This window comes from Salvia hispanica, chromosome 5 (assembly GCF_023119035.1).
Source record: "Salvia hispanica cultivar TCC Black 2014 chromosome 5, UniMelb_Shisp_WGS_1.0, whole genome shotgun sequence".
Taxonomy (NCBI): Eukaryota; Viridiplantae; Streptophyta; class Magnoliopsida; order Lamiales; family Lamiaceae; genus Salvia; species Salvia hispanica.
Genome location: NC_062969.1, coordinates 12,773,974 through 12,786,515, shown reverse-complemented (window position 1 = coordinate 12,786,515; position 12,542 = coordinate 12,773,974). Strand labels below are relative to the sequence as shown.

At 33.4% G+C, this 12,542-nt stretch overlaps 2 protein-coding genes across 2 annotated transcripts in view; both read right to left on the bottom strand.

Annotated features, from left to right (window-relative positions):
• LOC125189448 overlaps positions 1–2,623 on the bottom strand; it is a 4,346-nt gene extending 1,723 nt beyond the window's left edge. The window contains exons 1-3 of the mRNA XM_048086725.1: positions 2,584–2,623; positions 1,311–2,040; positions 10–49 (exon numbers count right to left, since the gene is read on the bottom strand). Of these exons, the coding sequence (XP_047942682.1) occupies positions 10–49; positions 1,311–1,868 (598 nt within the window). The 5' untranslated portion in view covers positions 1,869–2,040; positions 2,584–2,623. The remainder of the gene's footprint in view (positions 1–9; positions 50–1,310; positions 2,041–2,583) is intronic.
• A 996-nt stretch (positions 2,624–3,619) lies between these two features.
• LOC125189169 (AMSH-like ubiquitin thioesterase 1) lies at positions 3,620–11,059 on the bottom strand. Its single transcript, XM_048086425.1, has 14 exons — positions 10,765–11,059; positions 9,490–9,554; positions 9,287–9,362; positions 8,959–9,147; positions 8,723–8,802; positions 7,553–7,655; positions 7,431–7,477; positions 6,894–7,215; positions 6,662–6,751; positions 6,499–6,561; positions 6,346–6,420; positions 4,943–5,005; positions 4,137–4,189; positions 3,620–4,032 (listed from the first exon to the last, which is right to left on the bottom strand). Exons 1-14 carry the CDS (start codon positions 10,885–10,887, stop codon positions 3,861–3,863), a joined length of 1,521 nt encoding a protein of 506 aa, XP_047942382.1. The 5' UTR covers positions 10,888–11,059; the 3' UTR covers positions 3,620–3,860.
• Positions 11,060–12,542: the final 1,483 nt, after the last annotated feature.

The window sequence follows — 12,542 nt, the reverse complement described above, 5'->3', positions numbered from 1 at the left end:
GCAGCCTACGTTCGGCTGCGACCATGCTGATCTTGCCCCATTCTACCTCCTGTAACATATGATCATCAATTTCTTTTTCATCTATTCATTTCATAAAATCTAAATAACACTATGAAGTTAACACTTCTAATCATTTGAATGGTAAAAAACAATATACAGGTATTAATGATAGAAAACTTTTGATGCAATTTTTTAATTATTAGTATTAGGTTTTAGTTATTAAAATTGGTCAGAAAAAGAGAAAAGATCAATGGAAATATATGTTCCCTCCAAATTAGGGATGGAAGGTCTCATAGTTCACTTTTCTAATTTGAATTGTCACAAAACTTTTCTTTTCTAAAACCCGGAGTATTTAATATTTGTATAAAAATGAAATAATACGTGGAACAAATTAAATAAATAAGCGCTTGAACAGAGTACTGTCAAAATCATTATTTTTTTATGTGTGAAAAATAGAAGGGAATTTTTTGATAAAATCAAGGGAATATTAAATATGGATTGTCTAAACATATAATTTCGTTGACCTATTTATTATCTGTGGTTCTGTCTCTACATGGAACAATATTATATTATAACTATTCCGAACATAAATATGTTTACAATGCATCGAAGAACTAGGCTTCATTAATATGTAGAGCAGAAGATATGTAAGGCCAATTTCTAAGTAATTTCACTATGGCAAGCCCAAATCTAGTGATAATTACTTGAATCTTGGGGAATGTGGATTCATTGCAGCATGGTTAGTAGATCATGTGTATTTATTCAAGTCAACTACTACTATTAAATGTTTGAATCATGAATCTTCAAAATCTCAAACAAATCAAATGAGCATAACTTTACATGGTTTACCGCAATATGTAATCTACTCATCTCATCTCTACAAGAAAAGAATAAAACGATCCTTCTCAAAAAGAAGTTTCATTTTACCACATTTTTTTATTCTTTTTATTTATAGAAATTTCACCTCTTCTTTTATTTTACATGGTCTTTATAAATGAAGGTAAAACTTTCTAGATTAACTTAGAAAGTACCAAGAAAAGAAAGTTAATCTATTCAAGATTAAAAAGAAACATGGAGTATATACTTATGAAAAGAAGAAACTTAATTTCTTGAAAGATATCCAACCTAAGAATTCAAGACCTTAAGTTGTACTAGTAGCAATTTAAGAAAACTACAAAAAATGATGAAACACAATTTTTTTAAAAAAGAAACACTTAAGTAGTCATAGCTCTCAATGCAACCAAAGTCCAAAGCATGCAGCCTAATCAAAGATTTGGTAATTAAATACTTGAAAAAGAGAGAGATGATACCTTGCTAGCAATTCTTCTGCCATGAAAAACCGAACCCTTTGGAAAATTCCCTTTGTAAGAAGGCTGAGAATGGACGTAGATGGAATACAAGCCTTGATGCCCTCTAAAGAAGAGCTCCCACAGCGGCGCCAGCGGCAGGTCCCCCTTCGCCAGGAACATGAACGCCACCTTCGCCGTCCGCCTGAACGGAAACTCCTCGATCTTCGGCTTCATCGACGCCCGCCACAGGAGCTCCGTGTCCGTCATGTCGTGCGTCGCGTTGTCTTCGACTCTGAGGAAGTCCCTCAGCCCCGCCCGCGGCTGCATGCGCGGGGGAGGGCGGTGCAGAGGCGGGGGTGGGGGAGTTGGGGTGGAGGAGGTTTCTTGGATGGTGGAGGAGAATTGGGAGAATTGGAGGCTTGGGGGGAGGTAGAAGGTGAGGGTGAGGCCGACGACGAGGCCGGACCCGAAGAAGAGGAAGTAGAGGACCATGTTGTGGAGGAGGCTGTGGGAGTGGAGTTTGGTGTATTGGGTTGGGTCTTGTTCATTTTGGGGTGCTTGTTGTTGTTGTTTCTTCATTTTTGTGAAGTGGTGGTGGTTTAGAGGGCTGGGAATGTGTGTATTTGGAGGGAGTGTTGTTGAGGTGAGGGAGAAGAAGCTTGAGGGTGCAATCCTTGGAGATTCCAAAGTTCAAGCCTTCTAACAAACATGAGATACAAGGGTCATTATGGGAAGAGACCTCATTAATTACCTGCACAATTGGATTATACAAATCCAAGTTTGCCATTTTAAATGCTGTGTCAATGTGTATTAACTACAAAAGGGAATATAGACACACATGTAACAAAAAGGAAATATTGGGTCAGTTTTGCTAGGAAGATAGATAAGACAAAACATGATCATAAGAACACACATTTTAGATCATTTCATATCAGATTGCTCTAGTATCGAGAATGTTGAAATGAGAATTCTTATTTTAATTGAGAATGGGGAATTTGTTTTATTCTTCGACGACGAGTATATTGATATTATACGTTTAGGGCAGTGTTCTTATATTCTCTAGTTTTCATCAAGATTAACCTCTATTGCATGCATATGTATTATACTCGAGATCCTATTTTCTTTTGTTAAAAAGGCAGAAATTAAGAAAACCCTTGTCATTCCCAATCGAGGAATTAAAGGTCTCTTAAACATTTAATTTGCCAAAATGTATTCATATGTATACCTTAATAACAATAGTGGCAATTAAGAACAATGGATGGAAAGGAAAAGGAAAAGGAAAAAAAAAGATGACCTGATGATCATATTGGTGGCGTGGTAATGTAGCGTCAAAGGTTGCACGGCTGTGTTTCATTTTCTTGAAGAATTCTTGAAAGTAAGAAAATATTTCTCAAGAATGATGAGAGAGAGTGAGACAGAGAGAGAGGGGGAGTGAGAAAATAGAATTGGGGGTAGGGTGGGTGCCATGTGGATTAATTTTAACTGCAAAACAATTGGTCGCCCTCCTTAATTTTTGGTTATGCATAAAACCAATGAGGTGATGATGAAGCATAATAGTATAATATCAACTTTTACATCAACTTCTAAAGTTATAGTGATGTCAATTAAACTAACCCGTTTGGACTTGGGCAACCTTATCAAATTATCGGATCATTTAGATTTGAGATTTTTTTAATTATAAAATTTCAACTCTAATCCTATTAAATTAGTGAACTATTCGGCCAATCCACATATTTTGGATTGCATTTTCATGCATTCCACGGCTTGACAATTAGATACACAAACCGGGGATGCATTATATTGCTAACTATTTAAATTGCTAACTTTGCTAACTCATCAATATAGTGTATTAAAAATGTCAACACGGTGACATCAAAATGTCAACACATAATATCAACACATTATATTGAAGTTCAACAAAATTATGTGTTGAAATTTTTAATACACTGCGTTGATGAGTTAGCAAGTTAGCAACCTAAGAAAGTTAGCAATTGATCACAACCCCACGAACCAAAAGATTATTTGTTCATTATGTTCTAGATAAGCTAGCTCCACTCGTATATTTTCAGGTCAAACTCGAATTGTAATTATCGAACTTTTTGTTTATGTTCAATTTACTTGTCTTCATTAATTAAATTCAGAAATGAACTGTCCTTTCTTTTCTTTTCCCCTACCAAAAAATGATTGTATAATACAAGGAGCTCATGAAGCAAAGTATAAAATGAATCCCAGGTAAGAACACTAACCTTAACATTTAATTAATATAGAAATACTACATTTTTTAAACGATGCAAATTGCAAGCATCATGAATTGCATAAATTTTACCAAATTCACAAAACTATCAATTTTGACAGGCTTTCATCTGTAAGGAGTTACAAACCACTGAGAGGCCAGAGTAATCAACGTAGATCAATTTTACAAACACTAAGCTACCCAATCAAACAATTTCTTAGGCAATGGTAATTCAATTTTTACAAACATTTAGCTAGTCAAATCCCCACACAGCACAATGTACATCAATGATATTCATAAATTAGTATTATATCAAACACCACTAAAGGCCAGCGTAATCAACGTAGATCAATGACATCAAATTTCAGATCAGGATTCATATAAACATCTGTACATTGTCTGTATATCGGGCTACCATCGGACGGAGGATCGTGGGAATGGAAACCCCGCCGTGGGCAATGCCTGATGGTGGTCATGCCACCTGAAGTCAACCGGAAAATGCCATGCTTCCTGAACAATGAAACATTTATATGCATTCGCAAAAACAAGCTTTCACTATCAGTTCATCCTAATGAAAAAACAACAGGATACAGTGAAATTCAATAAGAGAGAACCTTGAAGTGTCTCTTGGTGCCATGACAATGGCAATGGCTTCTGGCAACATGATCTGTACAAGCGTTCATTCAAGAAAAAGGGAAAAATGATGATCAGGCATCCTACATTTCAATCACATTAATACCATACTCCCTCATTCCCATAACTATATTGGCTATTCTTTAGGGCAACGGTATTTAGGAGTGTTGACGTATAGTATAAGGGTGTGTGTAGTAATGAATTACTCCCTCCATCCCATAATAGATGGCATACTTGGGCAATGGCACGGGATTTTAGGAAACGTTGTTTTGTGTGTTGAGTGGTGAGAGAAAATAGTATATTTATATTAACGTGAGAGAGAACTTTTTCCAAAAAAGGAAATATGACATCCTTTGTAGGACAAACTAAAAAGAAGTGTGACATCTATTATGGGGCGGAGGGAGTACTATTTAAGGTTATGTGAGTAATAAATGTGTTCCAAAAAAGAAACAGGCCAAGCTATACGGACCCAAAAGAAAAACAGGTCAATATACATGGGATGGAGGGAGTAATTTTTGAGACTGATGCATGCTAGTAAAGGCACCCTGGAGGATGCAATGCATTAACTTATTTTTATTAAATAATTATTGTTCTTTTTTTGGTCTCTTAATATACAATTCCAGTCTCTTATAAATCTGAAACAAACTGATCTCTTAAAATATCTAGGATTTTAAGCACAAAAGCAACCCAGTATCACACTACCCTCTGCCACAGAAAACAAGTTCTAACCAATTGCCAGCTAACACTGATGAGGGTTACCAGTTATGGGGTATAAGAGAGCTCCTACCTGATAAGAGTAGTGTGTATGTACATCAATTGATGACATGAAACAAGATTGAGTAGGATGTGTCTGCAAAACAATAAGCAGCTTTCAGTATATTAATCCGCAAGACCACAACATGTTTTGAATGACCAAAATACTTTTGGCTGAGAAGTCATAGTATGACCACAAGGCTGACCAAGAAACTAGTTTTTTTTCTTCTGTAAATGATCAGAGCATAAGAAAATAGCATAATATGATATCATTTCTTTCTGTCTGAGAGATAGTAAATTTTACTCACTCCGTCCCCCATTTTTAGTCCACTTTGTGTTGGGCACGGACACGGCATGGGTTTTAAGAAATGTAAAGAAAAGTAAGTAAAAAAAGTTAGTGGAATGTGGGTCCCATTTTTATATATTAGTTGTATAATAAAATGTGAGTGGTATGAGTTAGTGGAATGGAGGACGGACGGAGTACTTATGATAGGAAATTCAGAGCTTAGGAATCTGACAGGCATGAGAAGGACAGTCATATGTTTAACTATGTGAATAGGTGAACATTACAAAACACGAAAAAGATAGCACACGAAAAAGTTGGCCATTGGAGTTGTAAAAGCTGATATCAGATAGTTCATCCATAACAAAATAAAGTAACCATTCTGGGTTGTAACCATTGGCATTATCTGGCGCATTTCCTAATGCAAAGAAGGCACTTAAACCATTGGAATTGTTTAGACTCTTTCACTGTATGGCTTCCATGAAAACTCAAATTTCGTTAAAATCTCAATTATGGTTCCATGCTGCCCCAGAAAATAATGAAGTTCAGCATTCCACAAAGCGAATATTAGTCTTGAGCGTGACTGACTTTGACATATTTTGCACTCTAAATAGCCTTATTCAACAAAACTAAGTCACCACATGTGTCCTCTATGTAGCCCAATATATAAAATGGATTTACACTCTCCATGTCCAGAGACTACATGAAAGTTCAAATTATTTTGTACAAATCTTACAAGTAGGCTATGAAGCCATAAAGCAGTGTCGGAAAAAAAATACTGTATAACTAAATCTTAATATCACACATCACAAGAGCTATCAATGTATCTAGTTAGTATTTAAGAAAAGTAGTAGTATTAGAATGATGAAAAATGATTAGTTGCACATGTACACAAACAAACAAGAGAGTTTAATCAGTTATATACAGCATCCACAGAACAATTTTTGAAGGGTAAAAAGGTATCCTTCAAACCCTTTCTGGCACCATTTTAAAAAGCTATCTCTAAGTGTCCGGACCTAGAGGAGCAAGGCACTTAGGCCCCTTCTAAACTAGGATCCAGGGACATCAAAAATATATACTGAACCTTAAAATAACCAAGTAGTGAAGATGACTAACTTGAGGCCCCTCAGAAAGCACAAACAAAGGTAACTTACATGAATCCATCCAAGGGGAAAAAGAGACTGCTTGTCCTGCACTTCAAATATTTCCTCCTCATTTGTGGTCTGACACTGGTTGAGAGAAAAGTGATTTAATATCAAACTAGCTTACAATAATTTTGTGCATATATAAGTAGCACTCTGGCTTACCATATCTGAAGTTGATTCTTGCTTTGGAATAATAAGAGCAGTAATGTAAAATTTCCTGTTTTTCTGTGGTTATTTCCAAAAATTATTTTGTTCAGAAATAGAATAGGGAAACACATGATTACAAAAAAAATCAAGGGAAGAGCTAGAAGAAAGTACTACTTACGAGGGAACCTGCAAGGACACCACATGTTTCTAAGTTCTTATTGGTGTTTGACTTTGCTAGCTTCATAAAACTGTTCATCAGTTCAGTTGGCTGATACAAGAATAAGCACAATGATCAATTTTGAAGTTCTGAAAGCTCATTAACCATACAGATGCTTATAAAGATAAAGTAATTCAAAGAGGAATTAGATAGCTGTTGAGAATAATACAATGAAAGAGCTGAAAAAGCTTACTATGTGCAACTGTAGGGGATCCTCGGAACATACTAAAGCATCATCAGAAACATTTACCAACCCACTTTCTGTTGGAGTCTCTGGCGTTGAGGCTGGAATCAAATCCTGTACCTCTGCTAGAACAGGTGGGGGAGAAGGTTGTCTAATTACCTCACTTTGTGAAGCACTTTCATCTTCAAAAGATATGAGGGAAATAGATTCTTCAATCTGTTGGTTATCAGTTTTTGGTGGAACTACAGATTCGAAGCTTGATTTATCTTGTTCTGAGCTTTCCTCTTTCATCACAATCCCATCCTCAGTAGAATTCTGAGTGCTATTAACCCTATATGGACACAAAACTCATGTAGCATCACATAACCATTAACCATTTAAAAGAACATCAGAAGCATCACTTATAGTATGTAGGTTTTTTACAACCGTGTACTATGTTCACAGAGTACACACTGTTAGAAAATAAAAAAACTTCAAATTCCAAATATAAGTAGTGATTTACTTGAGGCCTAAAAAGAAACACAAAGAATAATAGCATTAGTGTACCCTGGGATCTGTATAGGAGTGAAGTCTAAATTACTTGGATACTGAACCTGCACATACAAAATCAAATCAAATAAATGTTCACTTAATGAAATGGAAAAGACAGAAAGCAATTGTTACACTACCTTATAGTGAGTTGGACCCTGCCACTGCCCACGAAGCCCATTTGGGCCCAAAATAGAATGTTTTGAAAGAGTTTCCTCCTTTGCACGCGGAATGCTCAATGTTCTACGAGAAACACACAAAACATAGATAAAAAAAGAGGCAAAAATATTCAAACATAATCCAGCACAACAATAATGTTAGTCTTCACAGAAACGAGATCAAATAGGTCAGGATGGCAATAAAGTTACACAATTATTTTACTAGATTGACAAATGAAGAAGCATATCTCAATTCTTTTTCATTTAACAAAAGTTTAAGCTGGTAGACATATCACTTGAAATTTGAGGAGTTCATTGTGAATTTATATTTTTTTACACACATCACTTTACCTATTCAGTGAAATTGAAACAATTGTAATTTAATTGCAATTTAATAAATATATACGCACAACCATAATCAACTTATGCACTGATTATTCTCTATAAAGCATTTCTTTCAATTACTTAGAATCACTTAACTAGCACAAAAACTTTCAAGAAGAAGAAGAAAATGAAATACAAACAAGTGCGCTGGTTGCAATAAATCGATTTGACTTATCTAATGATATCATTAGTCGAAAAGAACTGGCTCGCCATACGGCAGTTAAAAATCTGGGTTCCAAACCCATATTTGTCATCATATATGGGTTTTGATCTGGGTATTGACCCTGCCAACGGTGACACGGTCTAATGCAAGACTCCTCCCTTCACTATTTATATTGAACGCAGAAAAGATACGAAAGAGTTCTAAATCCCAATTTTTTAGCGGACATGTGTTAGTCTATATTGAATGCAGCAAACACTCAACATATCTAGTCTTATGAATCATGTTTTGCTAGATGAGATATGTCTTATTAATTTGACTAAATTGTAAAGAAGATTTTAGAATAGAACACTTATTCTCAGTATCACTAACCAGTGGAAGCATTTATTGTTCTAGTAAAATAGGTTTAAGATTTCAGAAATATCTTTGATTATTGAATTTGATGTCACACACAATAATTTGAAGCCTCGATGCCAGTCATAACTCATAACCTGAAAACATGCATAAATACATGGCCAAAATGGAAGCATAAGAAGAGGGTGGAATGATGGCGAAAATATGCATTTTTCTGTTCACATAAAAAAAAGTTATACCAGATAGCAACTTACGCTCTTTGGAGATGTTCTCTAGTTGGTTTGCTAAGTGAGAATGCTTGGGGAACTTGATATCCATATTGATTAGTAACAGGCTGCAAAACAGTGAAAAGGTACTTTTTCTTATTTGATACATAAATTAATATGAAGAATTAAATATATAAATCATAAAACAAAGATCACAACACTAGTCCAATTATTGCTAACAAATAAAATATCCCATATCAACCGACTCTCTATGACAGTTATACCTGTTTTCTACTAAAATCATTCACATTTCGTCTAACAAGAGGCCATTCAACTGAGGGTTCCAAAGTTTGACTTTGCTGAGATTTCTGCTGTTTATGAAGTTGATAAATTTGTTTATAGTGCAACTCCTCAAGTTTTTCTGAAACAGCTGGTTTCAATTCCTCAAGCTCAGTCATTGCAGCATTCAATTTCTGAAAAAGCAGATTAACACAAAAGAAGGATTTAACCCAATAACAAAATCTACCAAGACTCTTGCTAGCTATACCAGCAGGACCAGCACCAGTAATAATAATAATAATAAGGAGATGAACAATTGTTGTCAATCGTTACCCTTTTGAGATTGAGTTTACTGCTCTGTAGAGATGTTCTATACTCTTTATGGCAAGGTATCGTCTCAGTCACCAAACTAAACAAAAGACAACAAGCAGCTTTCACAAAACTGAGTTTTTCATATTTCATGCTACATGACATATATATTTTGGAATACTGTAACTAAATCAAACAATGAATTTGAATACATCATTGTTTCTCACCTTGAAAATCTAAGGAGCATAACATAGAGGTCAATAATATTCTTTTCTTCACGAAATATGTCAGCCTACATAGGAAAAAAGTGTGATAAAGTACTCAATATGGAGGGAAATAAAAATATACAAATGACCGAAAGAGAGATCAAATAAATTATGTGAATCAAAGCATAACCATGAAATGTGTACTTCCAGATAAATGAACAAAGGATCAGATATTCCTATTAAACAAAGATAATCTGACAAGATTTTCTGGATATGATCAGATGCGAGTTATTATAGTAGTGACTGTTGTCTATAATGTAATGTAAGCAAAGAAAATCACATGAAGCAAAAAAAGCACATGTTAGAGCTCAATCACAGTTTCAGAACAACAATTAGTTGTCACATTATCTAGAAGCAGAAAGTTAAAGATCAACACAGTAGTAGAACAGTAATCTAAGTCAGGTAAAAACTTTTCTACCATTAAAATCAAACAAACAACAACAGTTTCTTATGCATAATCATATTATAGACGATTAGTTTTAGATGTCTAGATGAATGCATAAAGGTTGATTACAGATAAGCTAAAGGTTAGATATTCCAATTTTTAATCTGAAAGCAACATTTGAATGTGTGAAGTTCCAAAGTAGTTCAAGCAGGAAATTGACGAGTTTATTATTTGAAGAGGTTCCTAACATCTAAATGTGGTATATAATGACCTACAGGTACCCAAACTTATTAGACTTACTATGATTTAGTGATCATATCCCCAGGAAGGTCAAAAAAGTACATACAATATCAGCAGAGATTCCCATTGCTTTGACCAAAAATTGGTGCTAAAAAGGATGAGGGTAATCTAGTTTTCAAAAACATTGACACATGCTTGCCGTATTCCTAAAACCACCTCTTTACGTAAAAAAATCATGGCACTATGCACATACTGATACTAGGCATCAGAAGATCTTCATTTTCTTCATGATGGTATATGAACATATATACATTCAAAGCGTGAGAGAGTAGAATTGGAATCAGAAGTCATAAACGAATATGTAACTAATGCCACTGAGACTCAACGTAGTGCCCCCACACGAACCAAGGTAATAACATCAATTACGTGTAGAAGAAACTCCATAGGCACAAAATGTGAAATGCCCCGTAGTTCAATAAACATACGAGAAGTCGAAGTTGTGATACAGCTTTTCATTCCACGAAATTAAAAACAGGAAGACAGAAATATCGACAGAACAGAAGAAAATTGAGAAATTCGAAGAGAAAATAGCTCCAATTGTAGGTATTCACCTGCTTGAGAATATTATCGGCAATTCTGTGGTAATAGCGTAGAGAAATTCGATTGTCTACATCGATCTTCTTGGTAACGGCGGCGATGTTGAATCCACCTCCAGATGAAGATCGAGTTATCATCTTTAATCAACTCTTCTCTCGCTGTGAAAGTTGATTGATAGGCGACTTTTGGTTTGGAAGGACGGAGGGCGAAGAACAGTCAGATGTGGAAAGTCCGAGGGTTCTAAACGACGCCGTCGAGCGCCCTTAGGCGCATAAAGGCTAAATGAGAAAGAGAGTAGTCATCTACACTACACAACTAAAATAATCCATTCTCCTACCACAAGAAGCATATGGAGTAATTATTTAATTTAAGTTATATCATATCCTCATATCCCCTTTATCTGCCATTTAAAAAAATTATTTTAACTTACTATTCCCTCCATCTCGGATTAGGAGTTCTATTTAGTTATGGTACGAATTTTAAGAAATGTAAAAGAAAAGTGAGTTGAGTAATTTAGTGCAATATAGTTCTCATTTATATAAATTATTAGTTTTATAATAAAACGTGAGTGAATAAGTTAGTAGAACATAAGATCTACTTACCATTTATAGTAAAAATGAAATTAGACTCTTATTGTAGGACGAACTGAAATGGCAAAATAAAACTCTTAGGCCATATTTGGTTGCCAGGATTTTGTCTGGGAAAGTGATCTGATTCCTTAAATTTTAAATTTCGGTGTTTGTTTTAGTTTTTAATCAAACTGGGAAAGTAATCATAATCCGAGAACAAGGAAAGTTAGTACAATTTTTTAGGATTCTGAATCCTATCTTTTCTTAGTTATTCTTTTTCCCAGTTTTAGGATTCTTACATATATAATGCAATATAGTATAGTTATTATTATTATTATTATTATTATTAATATTTAGAATGTTTTAAAAATAATTTAAAATATAAATCATACTACTTAATTTTAGAAAATAAATAACTATGATTAAAATTATCATAATTATAACTTATTTTATAATAATTCATAATAATAATTAATAATTTATAAAATAATTAAAATATAATTATATAATATAAATCGTATGATAAATAATAATTATTATTTTCATAAATTAATAATTAATCAATAAAGTTATAGTGTAATTTTCATTTATTAAATTTATTCACTTGTAACATCCTTAAATATTATAATTAGTAATAATAATAATAATAATAATAATAATAATAATAATAATAATAATAATAATAATTTTATTATTATTATAAATGAGTATAATATTTTAAACTATAATTATATGTATTATTTTATATTATGATAGATAATTCATATTTAAACTATCCATTATAATAATAAATATAATAATATAATTATTATTATTTGTAATTAATAGTTTATTAAGAATTTTATATTATTATTATTTTTTATTTATAAAAAATAATAAGTATACTTTTAGTTTGATGTTTAAATTAAATATAAATTTAAAATCTTGATATTTTTCAAACACAGGAAAGTAAAGTTACTAGAAATCATATTCCCGTGATTCATTTTCCCAGGAATCATTTTCCTTGCTAACTTTACTTTCCCGTCAACCAAACATGGCCTTATTGTGTACGGAGAGCATATATTTTATGAATTAATTTAATTTTATAAAAAAATTAAATAAAAACATTAGTAATATATGAATTTTGCATATCAAAAATAAATTTAAAAAAGTAATTCAAATTTTAAAACACAAATATTCTAAATTGACAAAATAAATCTTTCAATCGCTGATCATCTGCTAGC

Excerpts from the sequence above, each read along its gene's own strand:
- LOC125189169 (XM_048086425.1), bottom strand. The coding sequence starts at position 10,887 with ATGATAACTCGATCTTCATCTGGAGGTGGATTCAACATCGCCGCCGTT. Across the intron at positions 9,148-9,286 it reads GTAAACTCAATCTCAAAAGG|AAATTGAATGCTGCAATGAC; the intron begins GTAACGATTGAC and ends CTGCTTTTTCAG. Across the intron at positions 6,421-6,498 it reads AAGAATCAACTTCAGATATG|TGTCAGACCACAAATGAGGA; the intron begins GTAAGCCAGAGT and ends TCTCTCAACCAG.